The sequence below is a fragment of the Pristiophorus japonicus genome, chromosome 1, assembly GCF_044704955.1.
Source record: "Pristiophorus japonicus isolate sPriJap1 chromosome 1, sPriJap1.hap1, whole genome shotgun sequence".
NCBI classification, from domain to species: Eukaryota; Metazoa; Chordata; class Chondrichthyes; family Pristiophoridae; genus Pristiophorus; species Pristiophorus japonicus.
In genome coordinates this window covers 510,670,599-510,696,677 of record NC_091977.1, presented here as the reverse complement: position 1 = coordinate 510,696,677, position 26,079 = coordinate 510,670,599, and the positions used below count along the sequence as shown (strand labels likewise).

The 26,079-nt window shown below is 47.4% G+C and overlaps 1 protein-coding gene across 3 annotated transcripts in view; it reads right to left on the bottom strand.

Moving 5' to 3' along the window:
* The window catches only part of trpn1 (transient receptor potential cation channel, subfamily N, member 1), a 363,054-nt gene that overhangs the window by 190,987 nt on the left and 145,988 nt on the right, over positions 1-26,079 (bottom strand). For all 3 annotated transcript variants that reach the window (XM_070895617.1, XM_070895599.1, XM_070895607.1), the window contains exon 2: positions 7,662-7,775. In XM_070895617.1, the coding sequence (XP_070751718.1) occupies positions 7,662-7,709 (48 nt within the window). In that variant the 5' untranslated portion in view covers positions 7,710-7,775. The remainder of the gene's footprint in view (positions 1-7,661; positions 7,776-26,079) is intronic.

The following is a 26,079-nucleotide window of genomic DNA, read 5'->3' as shown; positions in this document are numbered from 1 at the left end:
TGGCACAGGCAGGAAACCGAGTTTGACAATGTACTTTTTTGCCTGGTTAGATTGCTTATTTGAATTGCTTATTACTAGCAACGGTACACACGGGGTTAATTATGATTTCTGTGAGTTGCCTCTGCAAAGTACATAAATGAACATCTTCTTTCTAGTAAGTGAAAATCAATGAATAGGCATCTGAGGTTTAGTTTTTGCCAAACAAAAAGGAGATTAATATCTGAATGTATGGTCAGAAGTTTCAATCTGATATCCACTGAATTATTACAGCAGCAATTCAATCTAAATGGCAGTATCTTGTGTATCTTTCGAAAGCACTGCTTGAATGTTAACAAGGGAACAGTGTGCTAATTTTTCGTTTTAACTCTGATATATCTTTACAAGATCTTAAAACAAGTCAGTTAAAGGTATCTGGCACAAATCAAAGAGCCAAGCCAACTTGGTGAGTGATTCTTTAATTGCCGACTGTGTCTGAAGTGAAGAAACGGGTCAAAGTCTGTGCATGGGGAACAGGACCAATCATACTTTTGGCGGATAACTCTATGAACGAGGGTTCCAATTATAGGTTTATACTGGATTACCTGCACTCAGATCATACAGTCTACAGCCCGTGGTCAACGGAGAAATTGGGCTAGTAGTTCAAATGTATATTCAAAGATGGTTCAGAGAAGCATCAATTGATTTATGTTGATATATCGAGGAGCATAGTAAAGTCTATAATTCTGAACATACAGAAAGGAAAAGAACAAGAAAAGACCAACTGATCCATCCGGTCTATTTCATTCAGACAAGAGCCTTAAGCTAATTCGGATAAAAGCTCTCGGTAACTCATCTCGAACCTCTGAAGGAAATCTCCAGCATACTGCAGTAATTGATACCACTGATCACTGCTGCCTTTCCCTAGCTTCCAGAACTCAAGATGTATTCCACTCCCAGGAACGTATGCTATTTTGTACGTCGTTCTGATTAATTACTTGTTTTATGTTAAGTAAATTGTCGATTGGTTTATAGCCTGATTCTTAAACTGATATTCGATTGCCTACTAAAGATGAGGAGAATTACATGGCTGTAATGTGTTGCAGGGTTATCTGTTAAAACTTTGGTGTTCAACATTACTAACCAAGGTAGTGGATGCGTGAAGGAACATTTTGGATCACAGAGGATGGAACGTCTGCTTATGTGTCAGCTTTGGCTCAGTTGTTGCTCTGTCTCCTCTGTGTCAGAAGGTTGCGGGTTCAAGTCTCACTCCGGGAACTTGAGCACATAATCTAGGCTGACACTACAGTGCAGTACTGAGGGAGTAATGTACTTTCGGAAGTGCCATCTTTCAGATGAGATGTTAAACCGAGACCTTGTCTGCTCCCTCAGGTGGACGTAAAAGATCCCATGGCATTATTTTGAAGATCAGGGGAGTTCTCCAGGTGTCCTGGCCGATATTTATCCCTCAATCAACATCAATTTGGCTGTTGTGTTTTCTCTATTACAACAGTGACTAAGTTTCAAAAGTACTTCATTTGCTGTAAAGCACTTTGGGACATCCTGAGGATGGCAAAGGTGCTATTTTTATATTATTATTCGTTCCTGGGATGTGGACGTTGCTGGCAAGGCCAGCATTTATTGCCCATCCCTAATTGCTCTTGAGAAGGTGGTGGTGAGCCACCTTCTTGAACTGCTGCAGTCCTTGTGGTGAAGGTACTCCCACAGTGCTGTTAGGGAGGGAATTCCAGGATTTTGATCCAGCGACAATGAAGAAACGGAGATATATTTCCAAGTCAGCATGGTGTGTAACTTGGAAGGGAACTTGCAGGTGATGGTGTTCCCATGCAACTCCTTCCCTTGTCCTTCTAGGTGGTGGAGGTCGCGGATTTGGAAGGTGCTGCAGTGCATGTTGTAGATGGTACACACGGAAGCCACGGTACGCTGGTGGAGGGAGTGAATGTTCAAGGTGGTGAATGGGGCATCAATCAAGCAGGCTGCTTGTGTGGCTTGCCACTAATCAGCCCAAGCCTGATTGTTGTCCAGGTCTTGCTGCATGTGTGTATGGACTGCTGTGCAATCATCAGCGAACATCACCACTTCTAACCTATAAATGCAAGTCTTTCTTTTCTTCTTTCTTATAGGGATTCTGGGTAGTGCTTAATCTGAGTAGCAAATCTAGCATAAAATACTGAAAATGCTGGAAATACTCAGCAGGACAGGCAGTATCTGTGGAGAGAGGAACAGAGTTAACGTTTCAGGTCAGTGGCCTTTCGGCATTATTATTATTCCAACGCACTCCAGGCTGGCCTCCCATGTTCTTCCCTACGTAAACTTAAGGTCATCTAAAATTTGGCTGCCCATGACATAACTTGCACCAAGTCCCGTTCACCCATCACCCCTGTGCTCGCTGACCTACATTGACTCCTGGTTAAGCAATGGCTCGATTTCAAAATTCTCATCCTTATTTTCAAATCCCTCCATTGCCTCATCCCTCCCGATCACTGTAATCTCCTCCAGCCCCACAAACCCCCGAGATATCTGAATTCCTCTAATTCTGCCCTCCTGAACATCCCTGATTATAATCAGTCCACCATTGGTGGCGGTGCCTTCTGTTGCCTAGGCCCTAAGCTCTGGAATTCCCTCCCTAAAACTCTCCGCCTCTCTACCTCCTTTAAGATGCTCTTTGTCCAAGCTTTTTGCCATCTGCCCTAATTTCTCCTTATGTGGCTCGGTGTCAAATTTTTTGTCTGTGAAGCGCCTTGGCATGTTTTAATACATTAAAGGCGCTGTATAAATACAAGCTGTTGTTGTTGGCTGACCAATAAAACCCAAGGGGTAATGGGACAGGGATTGTCATCTTCCTGGGAGAATGTTACCAGTGAGGTCCCACAGGGGTTTGATTTGGGACCTCTTTTGTTTAATATTTTTATAAATGATCAAGAGCTATGAGGCATAAGCACAGTGGCTAAATTTGCAGATGGTAATGAAGGTCATGGACTCCAAAGCTGAACAGGGTAAGCTGCAGGAATATACTTTGGAACTGGGCAGACAGGTGGTTGATGAAATTCAATGTAGAGAAATAAAAAATGGTTCACACGGGGACAAAAAATTCAGGTATTGCAAGAGTTACGTCCGTTTTTTTTTGGCCCCGACAACTCCAAAAAAATAACTAGCAAGTTTCCCCGTTCTATTTTTTTAAATTGGCGGCACGCATCCTGTCCTTTAGCTTCGGGGGGTGGAGCCTAATGCCTGCGCCAAAAGAACAATGCCCCCCCCCCACCCACCTTCTGTGCATGCACGAAAAAAAGACGTTTTTTACGAGACTGCTGTGGGTGCACATGCCCAGTACAGTTCCCAGTCTCCATTCGGCCATTTTTAAAGAGCCAGTTGTGTGTGAGAACTTTAATTCTCAGTAGAAAAATCGGAGTTGCAATACAACATGCAACGCTGCTCAAAGACAAAGAATTTCTCACAGGATGAAGTGAAGGCACTAGTTACTGTAATTGAGGCACGAGCTGGACACCAGCAGAGGTCACACAAATAATGTTTCCCTAAAAGAAATGAAGAAACGCTAGAACCAACTTGCAGACGATTACTGTGCAATGGTGACCACCCTGAGGTCTAAAGGCCAGTGCAAAAAGATGTGGCAGGACCTTGGTCAAGTAGTTAGTGTAAGTAATATTTTCATTTATTCACTGGAATTGCAATTGTAAATGTGACCATCTAAAAATGTCCCACCCAGCCAGCAGAAAGACACCCTCTCTAAAAAGTTAAATTTTCATCTTTGCAGAGGAAGGTGGCACACAACAAAAGGGAAAGAACTCGAACAGGAGGAGGGTACCGGCAAATCTGCACCCACTGACACCCTTGGAAGACAGGGTCGCTGCTTTGATGGGTCCTGCCTGGAGAAAAGCAACCACCACTGCACAAGCTGGGCCCACACTCGAGGGAGAGGGTAAGTCCTGTAAATTCCACAGTCTGGCTTTGCTAAATGTTAAGTACTGTGCGGCTAGCCATGCTTCGGTTCATGGGGATGTCTCCGTCAGCTACGCTTCGGTTGATGCAATGTGCTATCATTCATCGTGGTCCTTCAAATCAGCCTGCTGCCTGCGCTGTGTGAGCCTACTCATGCACCCACCCTGCCCCCTCCTCTGCTGCTAACCATTTGTCTGTTCTGTTATATTTTGCAGAACTTGAGGCCAAGCCAGACAAGGCTGAAGCCGACGCAGAAGAAGATTCAGACATGGATGAGCCGGAAAAAGAGAACTTCTTCCAATCCCACCTTCCAGACCAAGAGCGTGGGGGTGAGGGTGAGGGGGGGAGGGGCAGGGGGAGGGGATGGATGAAGCCCCCACTCTTGTACTCACTCTGGAGGAGGTACAGGTGCTGTCCATTGAGGTGACAGGCCCTTTCTTGAGTGGTTTCTCACAGTCCGAGGCTGGGGACTCCAGTGGGGTGCAGCGACGCACACCCAGAGCCCCACTGTCCGAGGCTGCTGGTCCCAGTGGGATGCAGCGAGCCACACCCACGATGAGGAGAGGAAGGAGAGCTCTACCACACTCTCCTGAGGTGCAGAATCTAACAGACATGGTTCAGGTGATGGCAATGAGTGCGGAGAGCATTGACCTTACACGATCACTCCTGGACACCATTAGTGGGGTGGGTGATGAGGTATTGGGACTGTCGGGAGAAGTAACACCACTCTCATGAGTAATGGGAACACTGATGGGGAACATGAGGGAGGAAATGTTGCAGGCAGCTGATACAATGTCGGCGCACATGAGGAAGGGAATGTCGCAGGTACCTGATACACTGTCGGTGAACATGAGGTAGGGAATGTCGGCAAACATGAGGGAGGGAATGTCGGAGATAGCTGCTCCAATAAGGGAACACGCCCAGACCCCGCAGCCATTGACAGAATCAACTGCCACTCCCACTCCAATCCGCGGACCAGCCTCTGAAGAGGCCCAAGCCGGGCCTTCCACATTCCGACTTGCCCACGCGCCCCCCCCCCCCCCCCCCCCCAAGAAGTGCGCATTACCCGAGATGTTTGAAAGAATAAGCTTGGTACCAACCCGACAAACGCTGCGAGTAGAGTCAACAAAACCAAGCGCAGTGGGCGGTCTCAGAATAAGGTGGAGGAAAGATGGGTGCAGCCTTTCTTGCAGCTGTTGTTGTTATTATTATTGTTGTTACTGTTGTAACTGTTCTCAAATTAAAAGTTTTTTGTAAGTTATGTAAATTTACAAGTTTAAAAATTTGTAAGTGATCTTAAAATTTGTAAGTGATCTTAACTGAAAACTTTAAAGTTTGATACAAGAATATTTTTATTCAAGTTAAGTACAAACAAATGTTAAACTTTTGAATAAAATATATTTTAAATTATAACTGAAACATTTCCATTCTTTACTCCATTACTAACACAACTGTTTGAACTAAAGAATCATTTGCATTATTTGTTCCATTATTAACATAACTTTTCGGATTAAAGAAGAATCATTTCCATTATTTGTTCCATTAACACAACACAACATTACGGAACAGGTCCAAATAGTAAACATGGTCCATTTGGAATGGTTGCTGCTGAGCCCTCAGGCAGCAAAGTGTTCACGGATCGAGCAAGGCTGCAAGGCTCGAGCAATCGTTAAAGGCGCAGGACAGCCCGCCCTCCTCCGCTATCATGCTCGGGTTCAGGGAGTTGCATGGATTCCTCATCCTCCTCATCATCTGCATCCTCCTCCTCACCTTCAGCCACTATCACCTCAGGTGGGTCTTCTACAACCAGCTGCTGCTGCCTCATGATGGTTAAGTTATGCAGCATGCCGCACACAACAGTGAACTGACTGACAATCTCAGGGGAGTTTTGCAAGTAGCCTCCGGAATGGTCCAGGCATCGGATACGCTGCTTCAAGATGCCAATGGTCCCCTCAATGAAGCTGCGCGTCGCAATGTGCGACATGTTGTATTCCCAGTCAGCTTCCGTCCGGGTTACGTGTAGAGGAGTCATGAGCCAGGTGGCGAGGCCATACCCTTTGTCACCCAGCAGCCAACTCTGCCCTTCTGGATGCTGCTGAAACATGGCAGATATAGTGCCCTCGCATAGGATGAACGCATCATGGGTGCTCCCAGGGTATCTCGCAACACCTGACTTGATGCGATACATGTCGTCACACACGAGCTGCACATTAATGGAATGGAAGCGTTTTCTGTTCCTGTACATCTTGGAATCATCCAAAGGCTCAATGTGGGAACAATCAATGCAGCTCTGTACTTTTGCGAAGCCAGCAATCCTGGAGAAGCCCACAGCCCTATCACGCCTGGACGGTCATGGGGAACTTTATGTAGTCATTGCTCCGGGCATATAGTGTAGCAGTCACCTGCTGAATGCAGATATGTGTTGCATGTTGAGAAATAGCATGCTCATGATCCAGATGCATAGAATGAAAGTGCAGCTGTATCCTTCACTTCAACTGACAAAGCAGTCCTCCTGACGCCTCTAGGTTGCAGGTCTGCTTTTACTAACTCGCAGATCTCGGTTACAACTTCTTTGCGGAAATACAGCCTTCTGACACAGTTTGCATCAATCAGGTGCAGGTATGAATGCCTGTCTCGATATACCCGACGTGGATAAGGCCTCCCGCCCATCATCCTACGTGCTCTGAGGTTCCACATGCGAAGACGTCGAATCTCCTCCACAGCACCATCATGCAGAAGGCTTACATGAGGTATGGCATTGTCAATATTGTCCCCATAATTAAATTACATCTTTGCAAGAAGCTGAAAACAGCAGAACAAAGTTAAAGCTTCTCTGCTCTCTCTCTCTCCAAGGTCGACGCCCTAGTATGGACCACACTCTGGTCTGCGCATGTGCAATAGGCTTGCTTTGAATGGGAAGCTAGACTTTCAATGAGGACATCTGGGGGTCCTGTTTGACAATAAATTGAAGCTATCATAACAATGTTCGGTGGCAGTGAGTAAAGCAAATCAGATGTTGAGATGTATTAAAAGGTTAACATTGAGCGGAAATAGTGAGGTAATCCTGCCCCATTATAATTTATTGGTGCGACTGTACTTGGAATACTGTGTACAGTTCTGGTCGCCATAGTACCGAAAGGATATTGCAGCTGTTGAAAGGATACAGAAGAGAGCAACCAGCATATCTGGATCTGTTGTAGACTAATTGATAGTGATTAGTTGATTGAAATAATCAGTCAACAATTCTATTATTGTGACTACCAGGTGTGTGACTACCAGGTTGGCGCTTGATCTTTTCTCCTTTAGCAATTCCTATGTTCTTATGTGACACATGACATTCAACCTCTGATCTATCAGAAGAATGAAGAGGAGTAAAAGAGTAAATGTTTTTGCTGGTTGACAGTTATTGATCGCAGGAATTAATATGTTAGGTTATTCTCCCTGTCCCACTATTATACCCATCTAACACCAAAGGAATGAAACACTGCCATTCCGAGGCACTGGATGAGAACCAGAAAATCTCATTCATTAGCTGCTATTAAAAAGGATTCAAGCCCCAATTGTCCATCGAGCAAGCAGGCCTTTCTTTGAGAGGGCCAACGTCAAGGGTTGTTCCCAGAGTGAGATTGGACTGATCATATAAAAGCATGGACCGGGCCAGTGTATTCAGCTGCAACTAATAATGATAAAGATTCTCTATCACCTACCTTATCTTGTATGAATCGAGCATCTTTGTTTGAGGACTTCAGCAGCATCTGTACTATGTTGAGAGCACCACTTGGCCGACTAGCTGCATAGTGTAGAGGCAACTGATCCTTATGCTGAAAAGGAAAGAAAAGTGCAGTGAGATAGATGCTGCACATCCTGAGGAGGCTTTCGATACAGCAATATTTTTACATTTATTTCCCCCATTTTATCACTCCCGTTCATCACCTGCGATACAGTTCAGCAGGCAATGTCTGCATTCCTACTAAGTAATCACTTTTCATAAAAAAAGTGGGAAAATTCATGTATGTAAGATTGGCAAGGTTTGCCTGGCTGTTTGAACAAACTTTCTTCCCTTATTTGTTAGTTCTTCTCAATAAATCATTAACTCATTTAAATTTCTGGCAGAGGAGAGCTGGGTCTAGAAGTTTTCAAGGCGCTATGCGGCCAACTGAAGCCGCAAAATGGCGGCCGGAAGTGTGCCTTCCACCATATAGGTAGGAGAGGTAGCACTCACATTAGGAGCACACGCAGACAGCATTTAAAATCAACAATAATTTACGTAGTTAAGGGTCCTGTGGTTCGTTTTTGGACTTCCCCAGTGTTTCACCTGCCACATGTTGACCTCGCTCAGCACAACGTGACACTAACCGGCATGAAGGTCCTCTGGCCAGTGCTATTTAAAGGGATCATCCAGGTTAATTGCAGGTTAGTTGCTGGTTTACTACTTCTGGCTACGCTTTGACTTCCAGGCATTTTTTGCTGACTTCAAAGTTCACTTTGTCTGCACAGGGAGGAGGCCATATCCACAGAGGGACTTAATGTATGCACCTGTGAGTATGCTCAGTTTTGTAGAGCTGTTGCATTGAGTGGCTTAGCCAGTCACAAGATGTTCACAAGACTCAATAAAGCTCCAGTCAGTTGGATCTAGGTCATCCACGATGAGGTATGCAGTTGTGAGCCTAGTGGATAAACTGGTAATGTGTAGTTTGATTGTTAAACCTTTGTTAATAAACCAACTAGTTCTTAATAGCAATGTGTTGCTATGAATTCTTAAGCAAGAACCCATGAAGCAAATACATTACACCAGGGAATGCTTCTTCTGCCTTAACTTGACCAAGGAGCAATTTATGAGTCGTCTTCGCTTTACCAAAGCTAAGTCACCTGCTCCAGCTTCAACGATAGCCTCAATCCTGGACATGGACAGCACTGCCTGTGGCTGTCAAGGTCACCATCGCCCTCAACTTTTATGTAGTGGGCTCCTTTGAGGCTGTAACACATGACATTAGCAACATCTCGCAGTTTGCAGTGCACTGATGTATCAGGGAGGTCACCAAGTCTCTATACACCAAAATAAACATATACAACTCCTTCCCTAACTCACTCCCATTCACCAACACCTCTGTGTTCACTGAGCTACATTGGCTCCTGGTCCAGCAACACTTCGATTTTAAAATTCTCATCCTTGTTTTCAAACCTCTACATGGACTCGCCCCTCCCTATCTCTGAAACCTCCTTCAGCCCTACAACCTTCCGAGATATCTGCGCTCCTCCAATTCTGACCACCTGCCCATCCCGGATTTCCATCACTCCACCACTGGCGGTCGGGCCTTCTGCTACCGAGACCCTAAGCTCTGAAATTCCCTGACTAAATCTCTCCTCCTCTCAACCTCTTTTAAGATGCTCCACAAAACCTACCTCCTTGACCTTAATATCTCTTTCTGTGGCTCGGTATCAAATTTTGTTTGATAACACTCCTGCGATGCATCGCGAGACATTAATAACTACATAAATGGCGCTATATAAATATGTTGTTTTTACTGCTGTTGTTATTGACAGAGTGAAGCAGGATTGAAAAAGCACGAGGCGTTGCCCGCATGGTGGACATTGTGTATCGTGTTCCACATCAGTACCCCGGAGCATTTATCAATTGGAAGGGATTCCATTCCCTCAACGTACAACTGGTTTGAGACCACATGCAATACATCATGCAGGGCTGTGCCTGCTATCCCGGCAGCAGTCAGGACTCTTTCATTCTGTGCCACTCCTCTGCGATGCCTTTATTCCAACCAGGCCGCCAAGGTACAGGCTGACTATTGGGCAAGAAAGGTTATTGCGGTCAGGCAGTACAGTAAAATCAAAATGGTATTATTTTGAGGGGGTGAAAGAACGGAGGGACCTGGAGGTGCATATTTACAAATCTTTGAAGATGTCAAAGCAAGTTGATAAGGCAGTTAAGAAAGCATATGGGATACTTGGCTTTGTAAATAGGGGCATTGTATGCAAAACAAGGAAGTCATGCTAAACCAGTGGCAGGAAAAATACAGCCTGTGGGCCATATCCAGTCCACCAACGAATTCTGTATAGTCCGCCAAGGCTTGGCTTTGAGCTGTGACATCCACCGCACCTGACTCCACCCCCATGTGATGTCAGGAGGCGGGTCATATAAACATAGGTGCGGGAGTAGGCCATTTGGCCCTTCGAGCATGCACTATTATTCAATATGATCATGGCTGATCATGCAACTTCAGTACCCCATTCCTGCTTTCTCTCCATACCCCTTGATCCCTTTAGCCGTAAGGGTCATATCTAACTCCCTTTTGAATATATCTAACAAACTGGCCTCAACAACTTTCTGTGGTAGAGAATTCCACAGGTTCACAACTCTCTGAGTGAAGAAGTTTCTCTTCATCTCTGTCCTAAATGGCCTACCCCTTATCCTTTGACTGTGACCCCTCATTCTGGACGTCACCTGCATCGGGAACATTCTTCCTACATCTAACCTGTCCAGTCCCGTCAGAATTTTATATGTTTCCATGAGTTCCGCTCTCATTCTTCTAAATTCCAGTGAATATAAGCCTAGTTGATCCAATCTTTCTTCATATGTCAGTCCTGCCATCCTGGGAATCAATCTGATGAACCTTCGCTGCACTCCCTCAATAGCAAGAATGTCCTTCCTCAGATTAGGAGACCAAAACTGTATACAATATTCAAGGTGTGGCCTCACCAAGGCCCTGTACAACTGCAGTAAGACCTCCCTGCTCCTATACTCAAATCCTCTCATTATGAAGGCCAACATGCCATTTGCCTTCTTCATCGCTTACTGTACCTGCATGCCAACTTTCAATGATGCACCATGACATCCAGGTCTCGTTGCACTTCCCCTTTTCCTAATGTGTCACCATTCAGATAATATTCTGTCTTCCTGTTTTTGTCACCAAAGTGGATAAACTCACATTTATCAACATTATACTGCATTCGACATGCGTTCGCCCACTCACCTAACCTGTCCAAGTCACCCTGCAGCCTCTTGGCATCCTCCTCACAGGTCACACTGCTACCCAGCTTGTGTCATCTGCAAACTTGGAGATATTACATTCAATTCCTTCGTCTAAATCATTAATGTATACTGTAAATAGCTGGGGTCCCAGCACTGAATCTTGCAGTACCCCACTGGTCACTGCCTGCCATTCTGAAAAGGACCCGTTTATTCCAACTCTTTGCTTCCTGTCTGCCAACAAGTTTTCTATCCATTTCAATACATTACCCCCAGTACCATGTGCTTTAATTTTGCACACTAATCCCTTGTGTGGGAACTTGTCAAAAGCCTTTTGAAAGTCCAAATACACCACATCTACTGGTTCTCCCTTGTCCATGCTACTAGTTACATCCGCAAAAAATTCTAGAAGATTTGACAAGCATGATTTCCCTTTCATAAATCCATGCTGTGTTGGACGGATCCTGTCACTGCTTTCCAAATGCGCTGCTATTTCATCTTTAATAATTGATTCCAACATTTTCCCCACGGCCGATGTCGGCTAACCGGTCTATAATTCCCTGTTTTCTCTTTCCTTCCTTTTTTAAAAAAATGGGGTTACATTAGCTACCCTCTAATCCATAGGAACTGATCCAGAGTCTATAGAATGTTAGAAAATAACCACCAATGCATCCACTCTTTCGAGGGCCACTTCCTTAAGTACTCTGGGATGCAGACTATCAGGCCCTGGGGATTTATCGGCCTTCAATCCCATCAATTTCCCAAACACAATTTCCTGACTAATAAGGATTTCCTTCAGTTCCTCCTTCTCGCGAGACCCTCGGTCCCCTAGTATTTCTGGATGGTTATTTGTGTCTTGCTTAGTGAAGACAGAACCAAAGTATTTGTTCAATTGGTCTGCCATTTCTTTGTTCCCCATTATAAATTCACCTGATTCTAACTGCATCGGACCAACATTTGTCTTCACAAATCTTTTTCTCTTTACATATCTACAGAAGCTTTTGCAGTCAGTTTTTATGTTCCTTGCAAGCTTACTCTCATACTCTATTTTCCCCCTCCTAATTAAACCCTTTGTCCTCCGCTGCTGAATTCTAAATTTCTCCCAGTCCTCAGGTTTGCTGCTTTTTCTGGCTAATTTATATGCCTCTTCCTTGGAATTAACACTATCCCTAATTTCCCTTGTTAGCCACGGTTGAGCCACCTTCCCCGTTTTATTTTTACGCCAGACAGGAATGTGCAATTGTTGAACTTCTCATCCATGTGATCTTTAAATGTCGGCCATTGCCTATCCACCGTCAATCCTTTAATACCATTCGCCAGTCTATCCTAGCCAATTCACATCTCATACCATTGAAGTTACCTTTCTTTAAGTTCAGGTCTCTAGTCTCTGAATTAACCTTGTCACTCTCCACCTTAATGAAGAATTCTACCGTATTATGGTCATTCTTCCCCAAGGGGCCTCGCACAACAAGATTGCTAATTAATCCTCTCTCATGACACAACACCCAGTCTAGGATGGCCAGATCTCCAGTTGATTCGTCAACATATTAGTCCAGAAAATTGTTTCGTATCTGTAAAGCATGCACTCCCATGTTCCGCCATCAGGGAGTGCATCCCCTGAAGTCCCAAAAGATTCCAGCATACCTTGGGAACACTGTATATAAGCCGGCCCCTCAGGCCTGTTCCTCACTCTGGAGTGGCTTAATAAAGTCTGAGGTCATTGTTACTTCAACCTCCCTGTGTTCGGTCTCATCTGTGTTAGAAACACAATAACTGGCGACGAGTATACGAATCCAACGCAAAGATGCAGCAAACTGTGAGCATCCTGGAGAAGTTCTCGGAGGGTGAGGACCGGGAAGCCTATGTCGAACGGCTAGACCAGTACTTTATAGCCAACGAGCTGGACGGAGAAGGAAGCACTGCAAAAAGGAAAGCGGTCTTCCTCACGGTCTGCGGGGCACCGACCTACAGCCTCATGAAGCATCTTCTGTCTCCGGTGAAACCCACAGATAAGTCGTATGAGGAGCTGTATACACTGGTTCGGGAGCATCTTAACCCGAGGAAGAGCGTGCTGATGGCGAGGTATCGGTTCTACACATGCCCGCGATCTGAAGGTCAGGAACTGGCGAGCTATGTCGCCGAGCTAAGGCGACTTGCAGGACAACGTGAGTTTGATGGCTACGTGGAACAAATGCTCAGAGACTTTTTTTGTACTGGGCATTGGCCACAAGACCATCCTACGAAAACTTTTGACTGTAGAGACACCGACCCTCAGTAAGGCTATTGCGATAGCACAGGCGTTTATGTCCACCAGTGATAACACCAAACAAATCTCTCAGCACACAAGTGCAAGCAATGTTCATAAATTAACTGGAACTGTGTTTGAGAGCAGAAATGTACAGGGTAGAATCCACGAGTCTGCAACTGCCAGCAGGCCTCAGGTGACCCAGATGACTCAAGAGTCCACAACAGAGGATGAATGCAAGGCAATTCACACCTTGTTGGCATTGTAGAGGCTTTCATTCAGCCTATTCATGCCGCTTCAAAGGGTATGTTTGCAAGAGCTGTGTAACAATGGGGCACCTCCGAGCTTGCAGACGAGCTGCAAGCTCTGCAAAGCCTGCTAACCACCACATGGCAGAGGAAGATCGGTCCATGGTTGATCAAAGCAATTTCGAGCCTCAGGGAGAGGAGGCAGATGCTGAAGTACAGGGGGTGCACACATTTTCGACGAAATGTCCACCTATAATGCTAAATGTAAAATTGATTGGCTTACCCGTAGCCATGGAACTGGACACTGGCGCTAGCCAATCCATCATGAGTAAAAAGATGTTTGAGAGACTGTGGTGCAACAAGGCATTCAGACCAGCCCTGAGCCCCATCTACACAAAACTGAGAATGTACACCAAAGAGCTTATCACTGTCCTGGGCAGCGCCATGGTCAAGCTCATCTACGAGGGCACGGTGCACGAACTGCCACTCTGGATTGTCCCGGATGATGGCCCCACACTGCTTGAAAGGAGCTGGCTGGGCAAAATCTGCTGGAACTGGGATGACATCCGAGTGCTATCACATGTCGATGAGGCCTCATGTACCCAGGTTCTTAACAAATTTCCTTCCCTTTTTGAGCGAGGTTTTGGAAACTTTTCCGGGACGAAGGTGCGGATCCACTTGGTCCCAGAGGCACGACACATTCACCACAAGGCGCAAGCGGTACCTCACATGATGAGGGAGAGAGTGGAAATTGAGCTGGACAGGCTGCAACACGAGGGCATCATCTCCCCAGTGGAATTCAGCGAGTGGGCCAGCCCAATTATTCCAGTACTCAAAAGTGACGGCACGGTCAGGATTTGCGGCGATTATAAAGTAACTATTAATCATTTCTCGCTACAGGACCAATACCCGTTACCTAAGGCCGACGACCTATTTGTGACACTGGCTGGAGGCAAGACGTTCACCAAGCTTGACCTGACTTCGGCCTACATGACGCAGGAGCTGGAGGAGTCTTTGAAGGGCCTGCATCAACACGCACAAGGGACTGTTCATCTACAACAGATGCCCATTTGGAATTCGGTCGGCTGCAGCAATCTTCCAGAGAAACATGGAGAGCCTACTCAAGTCGGTATCACGCATGGTGGTTTTTCAGGATGACATATTGGTCACGGGTCGGGACACCGTCGAGCATCTACAAAACCTGGAGGTCCTCCAGCGACTGGATCGCGAAGGGCTGCCGCTGAAGAGGTCGAAATGCGTCTTCATGGCAACAGAAGTGGAGTTTTTGGGGAAGAAGATCGCGGCGGACGGCATTCGACCCACAGACGCCAAGACAGAGCCTATCAGAACACGCCCAGGCCACAGAACGTCACGGAGCTGCGATCGTTCCTGGGACTCCTCAACTATTTTGGTAACTGGGGTTGAGCACCCTCTTAGAGCCCCTACATGTGTTATTACGTAAAGGTGAGAACTGGGTATGGGGAAAAAAACAAGTAATTGCTTTTGAGAAAGCCAGAAACATTTTATGCTCCAACAAGCTACTTGTATTGTATAACACGTGTAAAAGACTTGTGCTAGCATGTGATGCGTCGTCGTACGGAGTCGGGTGTGTATTACAGCAAGCTAACGTTGCGAGGAAGTTGCAACCTGTCGCCTATGCCTCCAGGAGCCTGTCTAAGGCTGAGAGGGCCGACAGCATGATTGAGAAAGAGGCATTAGCGTGTGTGTTCGGGGTAAAGAAAATGCGTCAGTAGCTGTTTGGCCTCAAATTTGAGCTAGAAACCGATCACAAGCCCCTCACATCCCTGTTCGCTGAAAACAAGGGGATAAATACTAATGCCTCAGCCTGCATACAAAGGTGGGCACTTACGCTATCAGCGTAAAACTATACCCATCCACCACAGGCCAGGCACCGAGAACTGTGCGGATGCTCTCAGTCGGCTACCATTGCCCACCACGGGGGTGGAAATGGCGCAGCCTGCAAACTTGTTGACGGTGGCGCAGCCTGCAGACTTGTTGATGGTCATGGAAGCGTTTGAAAATGATAAATCACTTATCACGGCCCGCCAGATTAGGACTTGGACCAGCCAAGATCCTCTGCTGTCCCTAGTAAAAAAACTGTGTACTGCATGGGAGCTGGGCCAGCATCCCCGTTGAAATGCAAGAGCTAATCAAGCCTTTCCAGCGGCGAAAGGACGAGCTGTCCATTCAGGCAGACTGCCTGTTGTGGGGTAACTGCGTAGTGCTACCCAAAAAGGGCAGGGAGACATTCATCTCGGATCTCCACAGCACACACCTGAGTATAGTAATGATGAAAGCGATAGCCAGATCCCACCTGTGGTGGCCCGGTCTCGACTCTGACTTAGAGTCCTGTGTACAGCAATGCAGCGTGTGTGCTCAGTTGAGCAATGCGCCCAGAGAGGCACCACTAAGTTTGTGGTCCTGGCCCTCTAGACCATGGTCGAGGATCCATGTCGACTATGCGGGCCCGTTTCTCGGTAAAATGTTCCTGGTGGTGGTGGATGCTTTTTCAAAATGGATTGAATGTGAAATAATGTCGGGAAGCATCGCCACCGCCACCATTGAAATCCTGAGCGCCATGTTTGCCACTCACGGCCTGCCTGACATACTGGTCAGTGACAACAGGCCATATTTCACCAGTGCCGAATTTAAAGAATTCATGACCCGCAATGGGATCAAACTCGTCACCTCGGCACCGTTTAAACCAGCCTCCAATGGGCAGGCAGAGCGGGCAGTACAAACCATCAAACAGAGCCTTAAACGAGTCACAGAAGGCTCACTCCAAACCCGCCTGTCCCAAGTACTGCTCAGCTACCGTACGAGACCCCACTCGCTCACAGGGGTGCCCCGGGCTGAGCTACTCATGAAAAGGACACTTAAAACCAGACTCTCGCTGGTTCACCCCAACCTGCATGATCAGGTAGAGAGCAGGCGGCAGCAACAAAATGTAAACGATGGTCGCGCCATGGTGAATTGATCTGAATGACCCTGTGTATGTGCTAAACTATGGACATGGTCCCAAGTGGATCGCGGGCACGGTGATAACTAAAGAAGGGAATTGAATTTTTGTAGTCAAACTAGATAATGGACAAATTTGCAGAAAGCACCTGGTCTAAACGAGGCTGCGGTTCACAGACTGCCCTGAACAATCCACAGCAGACACCACCTTTTCCGAGCCCACAACACACACCCAAAAGATCAACGACACCATCCCGGACCAGGAAATGGAACCCATCACGCCCAACAGCCCAGCAAGGCCAGGCTCACCCAGCAGCCCTGCAGGGCCAACAACATGCCAGCACAGCGAGGGCACAGTCAACATACCAGAACAGACATTTATACCGAGGCGGCCTACCAGAGAAAGAAAGGCTCCCGACCGCCACACCTTGTAAATAGTTTTCACTTTGACTTTGCGGGGGTGAGTGATGTTGTGTATCTATAAAGCATGCACTCCCATGTTTCCGCCACCAGGGAGCAATTCCCCTGAAGTCCCAAGGGATCCCAGTATCCCTTGGGAGCACTGTATATAAGCCGGCCCCGAAGGCCCGTTCCTCACTCTGGAGTGTCTTAATAAAGACTGAGGTCACTGTTACTTTAACCTCCCTGTGTGCAGTCTCATCTGTGTTAGGAACACACTAAAAACTATCCCTTATACACGCCAGGAAATCCTCCTCCATCGTATTGCTACCAGTTTGGTTAGCCCAATCTATATGTAGATTAAAGTCACCCATGATAACTGCTGTACCTTTATTGCACGTATCCCTAACTTCCTATTTAATGCCATCCCCAACCTCACTACTACTGTTTCGTGGTCTGTACACAACTCCCAGTAGCTTTTTCTGCCCTTTGGTGTTCCGCAGCTCTACCCATACAGATTCCACATCATCCAAGCTAATGTCCTTCCTTACTATTGCGTTAATCTCCTCTCTAACCAGCAATGCCATCCCACCTCCTTTTCATTTCTGTCTATCCTTCCTGAATATTGAATACCCATGGATGTTGAATTCCCAGCCTTGGTCACCCTGGAGCCATGTCTCCGTAATCCCAATTACATCATATACGTTAACAGCTATCGGCGCAGTTTATTCATCCACCTTATTACGAATGCTCCTCACATTGAGACACAGAGCCTTCAGGCTTGTATTTTTAACACTCTTTGTCCTTTTAGAATTATGTTGTAATGTGGCCCCTTTTGATTTTTGCCTTTGATTTCTCTGCCCTCCATTTTTCCTTATCTCCTTTCTACCTTTTGCTTCTGCCCCCATTTTACTCCCCTCTGTCTCCCTGCATAGCTTCCCATCCCCCTGCCATATTAGTTTAAACCCTCCCCAACAGCACTCGCAAACACCCCCCCCCCCGAGCACATCGGTTCCGGTCCTGCCCAGGTGCAGATAGTCAGGTTTGTACTGGTCCCACCACCCTAGGAATTTCAATCCCTCCCTCTTGCACCATTCCTCAAGCCACGTATTCATCTTAACTATGCTTTTATTTCTACTCTGACTAACACATGGCACAGGTAGCAATCCTGGTATTACTACCTTTGAGGTCTTAGTTTTTAATTTAACTCCTAGCTCCCTAAATTCAGCTTGTAGGACCTCATCCTGTTTTTTACTTATATCGTTGGTACCTTTCTGCACCACGACAACTGGCTGTTCACCCTCCCCCTCCAGAATGCCCTGCAGCCACTCCGAGACATCCTTGACCCTTGCACCAGCGAGGCAACATACCATCCTGGAGTCTCGATTGCGGCTGCAGAAACGCCTGTCTATTCCCCTTACAATATAATTTCCTACCACTATAGCTCTCCCACTCTTTTTCCTGGCCTCCTGAGCAGCAGAGCCACTCATGGTGCCATGGACTTGGCTGCTGCTGCCTTCCCCTGATGAGCCATCTCCCCCAACAGTATCCAAAGTGGTATATCTGTTTTGGAGGGGGATGACCACAGGGGACTCCTGCACTACTTTCCTACTCATGCTCTGCCTGATGGTCACCCATTCCCTATCTGCCTTTGTAACCTTTACCTACGGTGTGACCAACTCACTAAACGTACTATTCACGACATCCTCACCATCGCGGATGCTCCAGAGTGAATCCATGCGCAGCTCCAATGCCGCAATGCGGTCTGACAGGAGCTGCAGCTGGATACACTTCCCGCACACATCCAGTGTCCCTGATTTCCCACATAGCACAGGAAGAGCATGACTTAACCCTTAAATTAACTTAATTTGGCAACAATGCCAAAGATTTCCTACTGATAAGAAAAGAAAAAGAAAAAGAAAAAGATACAATAGTCACCAATCCACCAGCCAACCACTTACCCGCTCGGCTGTGACGTCACACTTTGATTTCTTTTTACTTCTTTGTTTTTCTTTCGGCCTCCATCTCCCGCTCCTGCTGCTGTGGCTCCTCCTGTACTCCGCGCCCTTTTTATGGGCCTCTCGATCTCCCTTCCAACTGCTCTGGCTCCTCCCAAATTCCGCATCCTTTTTATGGGCTTCTCGATCTTCTTCTCCCGCTGCTGTGGCTCCTCCCAAACTCTGGGCCCGTTTTATGGGCCTCTCGATCTCCCACTTGTAAAATCCTGACCCTGCAGTACAGACTTACATGAGGCACATGCTGAAGTCAAGGTCACTCTCGACCTGCACCTTTATTTCATAGCTCTCGAGTGCCACACTTGCCTGAGACCTACCTGCCTTTATATACCTGTGTGCAGCAGCCAAGTTCATGGCACCGTGGCTGGCTCTGCTGCACAGGAGGCGGGAGCTCGGAGCAGCGCGAGTCCGGGGTCGGCGAGAGGCCTATAAAGGCCAGCGGGAGCTCGGAGCAGTCAGTCGAGGAGGCGGGAGCTCGGAGCAGCGCGAGTCCGGGGTCGGCGAGAGGCCTATAAAGGCCAGCGGGAGCTCGGAGCAGTCAGTCGAGGAGGCGGGAGCTCGGAGCAGCGCGAGTCCGGGGTCGGCGAGAGGCCTATAAAGGCCAGCGGGAGCTCGGAGCAGTCAGTCGAGGAGGCGGGAGCTCGGAGCAGCGCGAGTCCGGGGTCGGCGAGAGGCCTATAAAGGCCAGCGGGAGCTCGGAGCAGTCAGTCGAGGAGGCGGGAGCTCGGAGCAGCGCGAGTCCGGGGTCGGCGAGAGGCGTACCGGTGCAGCTACAGGGAGAAGGCAAAAAAACAAAGGTGACGTCACAGCCTAGGGGGTAAGTGATTGGCTGGTGATTGGTGAGTAGTTTTTCTTTTTCTTCTTATATTGGTCAGTAACTTTTAACATTGTTATTACCAGTTTAAGTGTATCTAAGGGTTAAGTCATGGCAGGAGAGCTCGGTCGGGTGTTATGCTCCTCCTGTACCATGTGGGAACTCAGGGACGCTTCCGGTGTCCCTGACGACTATGTGTGCGGGAAGTGTATCCGCCTCCAGCTCCTGACGGTCCGCGTTACGGAATTGGAGCTGAGGGTGGATTCACTCTGGAGCATCCACGATGCTGAGAATGACGTGAGTATCACGTGTAGTGAGTTGGTCTTACCGCAGGGAAAGGGTCCACAGCCAGATAGGGAATGGAAGACCAGCAGGAAGAGTAGAGCAAGGAAGGTAGTGCAGGGGTCCCCTGCGGTCATCCCCCTGCAAAACAGATACACCGCTTTGGGTACTGTTGAGGGGAATGACTCATCAGGGGAGGGCAGCAGCAGCCAAGTTCATGGCACCGTGGCTGGCTCTGCTGCACAGGAGGGCAAGAAAAAGAGTGGGAGAGCGATAGTGATAGGGGATTCAATTGTGAGGGGAATAGATAGGCGTTTCTGCGGCCGCAACCGAGACTCCAGGATGGTATGTTGCCTCCCTGGTGCAAGGGTCAAGGATGTCTCGGAGCGGGTGCAGGACATTCTGAAATGGGAGGGAGAACAGCCAGTTGTCGTGGTGCACATTGGTACCAACGACATAGGCAAAAAAAGGGATGAGGTCCTACGAAACGAATTTAAGGAGCTAGGAGCTAAATTAAAAAGTAGGACCTCAAAAGTAGTAATCTCGGGATTGCTACCAGTGCCACGTGATAGTCAGAGTAGGAATCGCAGGATAGCGCAGATGAATACGTGGCTTGAGCAGTGGTGCAGCAGGGAGGGATTCAAATTCCTGGGGCATTGGGACCGGTTCTGGGGGAGGTGGGACCAGTACAAACCGGACGGTCTGCACCTGGGCAGGACTGGAACCAATGTCCTCGGGGGAGTGTTTGCTAGTGCTGTTGGGGAGGATTTAAACTAATATGGCAGGGGGATGGGAACCAATGCAGGGAGACAGAGGGAAACAAAAAGGAGCCAAAAGCAAAAGACAGAAAGGAGATGAGGAAAAGTGTAGGGCAGAGAAACCCAAGGCAAAGAACAAAAAGGGCCACTGTACAGCAAAATTCTAAAAGGACAAAGGGTGTTAATAAAACAAGCCTGAAGGCTTTGTGTCTTAATGCAAGGAGTATCCGCAATAAGGTGGATGAATTAATTGTGCAAATAGATGTTAACAAATATGATGTGATTGGGATTACGGAGACGTGGCTCCAGGATGATCAGGGCTGGGAACTCAACATTCAGGGGTATTCAACATTCAGGAAGGATAGAATAAAAGGAAAAGGGGGTGGGGTAGCATTGCTGGTTAAAGAGGAGATTAATGCAATAGTTAGGAAAGACATTAGCTTGGATGATGTGGAATCTATATGGGTAGAGCTGCAGAACACCAAAGGGCAAAAAACGTTAGTAGGAGTTGTGTACAGACCTCCAAACAGTAATAGGGATGTTGGGGAGGGCATCAAACAGGAAATTAGGGGTGCATGCAATAAAGGTGTAGCAGTTATAATGGGTGACTTTAATATGCACATAGATTGGGCTAGCCAAACTGGAAGCAATACGGTGGAGGAGGATTTCCTGGAGTGCATAAGGGATGGTTTTCTAGACCAATATGTTGAGGAACCAACTAGGGGGGAGGCCATCTTAGACTGGGTGTTGTGTAATGAGAGAGGATTAATTAGCAATCTCATTGTGCGAGGCCCCTTGGGGAAGAGTGACCATAATATGGTGGAATTCTGCATTAGGATGGAGAATGAAACAGTAAATTCAGAGACCATGGTCCAGAACTTAAAGAAGGGTAACTTTGAAGGTATGAGGCGAGAATTGGCTAGGATAGATTGGCGAATGATACTTAGGGGGTTGACTGTGGATGGGCAATGGCAGACATTTAGAGACCGCATGGATGAAGTACAACAATTGTACATTCCTGTCTGGCGTAAAAATAAAAAGGGGAAGGTGGCTCAACCGTGGCTATCTAGGGAAATCAGGGATAGTATTAAAGCCAAGGAAGTGGCATACAAATTGGCCAGAAATAGCAGCGAACCTGGGGACTGGGAGAAATTTAGAACTCAGCAGAGGAGGACAAAGGGTTTGATTAGGACAGGGAAAATGGAGTACGAGAAGAAGCTTGCAGGGAACATTAAGGCGGATTGCAAAAGTTTCTATAGGTATGTAAAGAGAAAAAGGTTGGTGAAGACAAACGTAGGTCCCCTGCAGTCAGAATCAGGGGAAGTCATAACGGGGAACAAAGAAATGGCGGATCAATTGAACAAGTACTTTGGTTCGGTATTCACTAAGGAGGATACAAACAACCTTCCGGATATAAAAGGGGTCAGAGGGTCTAGTAAGGAAGAGGAACTGAGGGAAATCTTTATTAGTCGGGAAATTGTGTTGGGGAAATTGATGGGATTGAAGGCAGATAAATCCCCAGGGCCTGATGGCCTGCATCCTAGAGTACTTAAGGAGGTGGCCTTGGAAATAGCGGATGCATTGACAATCATTTTCCAACATTCCATTGACTCTGGATCAGTTCCTATGGAGTGGAGGGTAGCCAATGTAACCCCACTTTTTAAAAAAGGAGGGAGAGAGAAAACAGGGAATTATAGACCGGTCAGCCTGACCTCAGTAGTGGGTAAAATGATGGAATCAATTATTAAGGATGTCATAGCAGTGCATCTGGAAAATGGTGACATGATAGGTCCAAGTCAGCATGGATTTGTGAAAGGGAAATCATGCTTGACAAATCTTCTGGAATTTTTTGAGGATGTTTCCAGTAAAGTGGACAAAGGAGAACCAGTTGATGTGGTATATTTGGACTTTCAGAAGGCTTTCGACAAGGTCCCACACAAGAGATTAATGTGCAAAGTTAAAGCACATGGGATTGGGGGTAGTGTGCTGACGTGGATTGAGAACTGGTTGTCAGACAGGAAGCAAAGAGTAGGAGTAAACGGGTACTTTTCAGAATGGCAGGCAGTGACTAGTGGAGTGCCGCAAGGTTCTGTGCTGGGGCCCCAGCTGTTTACATTGTACATTAATGATTTAGACGAGGGGATTAAATGCAGTATCTCCAAATTTGCGGATGATACTAAGTTGGGTGGCAGTGTGAGCTGCGAGGAGGATGCTATTAGGCTGCAGAGTGACTTGGATAGGTTAGGTGAGTGGGCAAATGCATGGCAGATGAAGTATAATGTGGATAAATGTGAGGTTATCCACTTTGGTGGTAAAAACAGAGAGACAGACTATTATCTGAATGGTGACAGATTAGGAAAAGGGAAGGTGCAACGAGACCTGGGTGTCATGGTACATCAGTCATTGAAGGTTGGCATGCAGGTACAGCAGGCGGTTAAGAAAGCAAATGGCATGTTGGCCTTCATAGCGAGGGGATTTGAATACAGGGGCAGGGAGGTGTTGCTACAGTTGTACAGGGCCTTGGTGAGGCCACACCTGGAGTATTGTGTACAGTTTTGGTCTCCTAACTTGAGGAAGGACATTCTTGCTATTGAGGGAGTGCAGCGAAGGTTCACCAGACTGATTCCCGGGATGGCGGGACTGACCTATCAAGAAAGATTGGATCAATTGGGCTTGTATTCACTGGAGTTCAGAAGAATGAGAGGGGACCTCATAGAAACGTTTAAAATTCTGACGGGTTTAGACAGGTTAGATGCAGAAAGAATGTTCCCAATGTTGGGGAAGTCCAGAACCAGGGGTCACAGTCTGAGGATAAGGGGTAAGCCATTTAGGACCGAGATGAGGAGAAACTTCTTCACCCAGAGAGTGGTGAACCTGTGGAATTCTCTACCACAGAAAGTAGTTGAGGCCAATTCACTAAATATATTCAAAAGGGAGTTAGATGAAGTCCTTACTACTCGGGGGATCAAGGGTTATGGCGAGAAAGCAGGAAGGGGGTACTGAAGTTTCATGTTCAGCCATGAACTCATTGAATGGCGGTGCAGGCTAGAAGGGCTGAATGGCCTGCTCCTGCACCTATTTAAAAAAAAAAGAAACAGGTATGCAGTGTCTCCTGCAAGTGCACCCGTGGTGGTAAAGTATGCTTGTGGTTACAGGTCATATCTAGTTACAGTCATGGTAAGATACAGTTATATACAGTAGTGTGAGGTACATGACATTACCCTGCCCCAAGGTCTTATTGTCTTATAGAGTCAGTCTCTCGGGTGGTCTACGCTCTCGTGTGGAGCGTCTTAGTTGTGGTTCAGTTGTTTGCCTTGGTGCCTGTTTTTCTTTCGGTGTGATTGCTGGTATCTCACCTGGGCTGTTTGTTTCGTTCAGTATGATTGCTGGTATCTCGCCTGGGCTGTCTGTTGAGACTGACCTTTCCTCAGGTTGTTCCCTCTGTCTGTCCACCAGGTGTGGTGTGAGTTCCACATTGTAGTCTGCCTCTGGTTCTGCAATGTTATTGGTGAATCTACTCTTTACTTGGTCTCCAGCAGGTTTGGCCATTGTCCACTTGTACAGCCAGTAGCCTGTTTCCTTCCTTGCCTGTTACTGTCCCTTCAAGCCATTTGGGACCCCTGCCATAGTTTAGCACAAACACTTTGTCCCCTATCTCATTCCACCTCCCCCTCGAATTTCGGTCATGGTATTCAGTTAGCTTTCAGCGCTTTGCCTCAACAATTTCATGCATGTCTGGGAGGATTAACGAGAGCCTAGTCTTTAAGGTCCGTTTCATCAATAGTTGCGCGGAGGGAACCCCAGTCAACGAATGCGGACGAGATCTGTATGCCAGCAGTAGTCGCGACAGGTGGCTCTGCAGCGTGGGACCTTGGATTTTTAGCATGCCTTGTTTAACGATTTGCACTGGAGGCCGGCTTGAACTGTGCCGTCTTAACGTGATTTATGTCGTGGTCAACTATAAAATCTTGAAATTCTGCACTGGTGAAGCACGAACCATTATCACTGACCAATATGTCAAGAACTCCGTGTGTTGCAAACATGGTTCTAAGGCTCTCCACAGTGGTGGAGATGATGCTCGAGTTTAAAATGGTGCACTCGATCCACTTTGAAAATGCATCGATGACCACGAGGAACATTTTGCCCATGAATGGGCCCGCATAGTCTACATGCATCCGCGACCATGGTTTGGTGGGCCAGGGACTTAGGGGGGCCTCCCTGGGGGCATTACTGAGTTGGGCACAAATGGTGCACCGTCGGATGCAGAGCTCCAAGTCTGCGCCAATGCCAGGCCACCAGACGTGGGATCTGGCTATGGCCTTCATAAGGACGATCCCCGGGTGCTCGCGGTGGAGCTCCCGGACAAACGCCTCTCTGCCTCGCAAGAGCATAACTACTCGGCTGTCCCACATCAGGCAGTCTGCCTGTAGTGATAGCTCATGCATGCGCCTAAGGAAAGGTTTGATCTCCTCGGGGCAGGCATCACGGGCCTCTGCCCAGTCACCAGTTAAAACACATCTTTTGACTAAGGATAACGTGTGGTCGCTGGTCGATTTGGCGAACCTGTGGATTCAAAGACATTGATACATAGAAAACATAGAAAATAGGTGCAGGAGCAGGCCATTCAGCCCTTCTAGCCTGCACCGCCATTCAATGAGTTCATGACCATCTCACAGTCCTGTTCGTCGGACCCTTCCGTGGTCGCCAGGGGTAGCCTGCTAAGCGCGTCGGCACAGTTATCTGTGCCTTATTGTGTAATCGTAAGACGCCAGCATGAGTGCCCACCGCTGAATGCGCGCCGAGGCGTTGCCGTTTATTGCCTTGCACTCAGATAGCAGGGATGTGAGGGGTTTGTGGTCGGTTTCTAACGCGAACTTGGCCCCGAAAAGGTATTGGTGCATCTTTTTGACACCGTACACGCACGCGAGTGCCTCCTTCTCAAACATACCGTACCCGCGCTCCGCCCGCGAAAGTGACCTGGAGGCATAAGCAATGGGTTGTAATTTACCCACATCATTGACATGCTGTAAAACGCACCCAACCCCGTAAGCTGATGCATCACATGTAAGAACGAGCTTTTTACCTGGGTCAAAAACGGCTAAAACACTGTTGGAACATAGAAGGTTGCGTGCCTTATTGAAGGCGCGTTCTTGAGCGTCCCCCCAAAATCAATCGCACCCCTTTCTGAGTAGCACGTGGAGAGACTCCAGCAGCGTGCTCAAGTTCTGCATAAAGTTCTCAAAATAATTGAGTAGCCCGAGAAAGGCGCGCAGTTCCGAGACATTCCGGGGCCTGGGTGCGAGACGAATTGCTTCGGTTTTGGATTCTGTTGGGCGGATTCCATCTGCGGCAATCCTTCTGCCCAAAAATTCAACCTTGGGCGCGAGAAACAGACACTTGGAT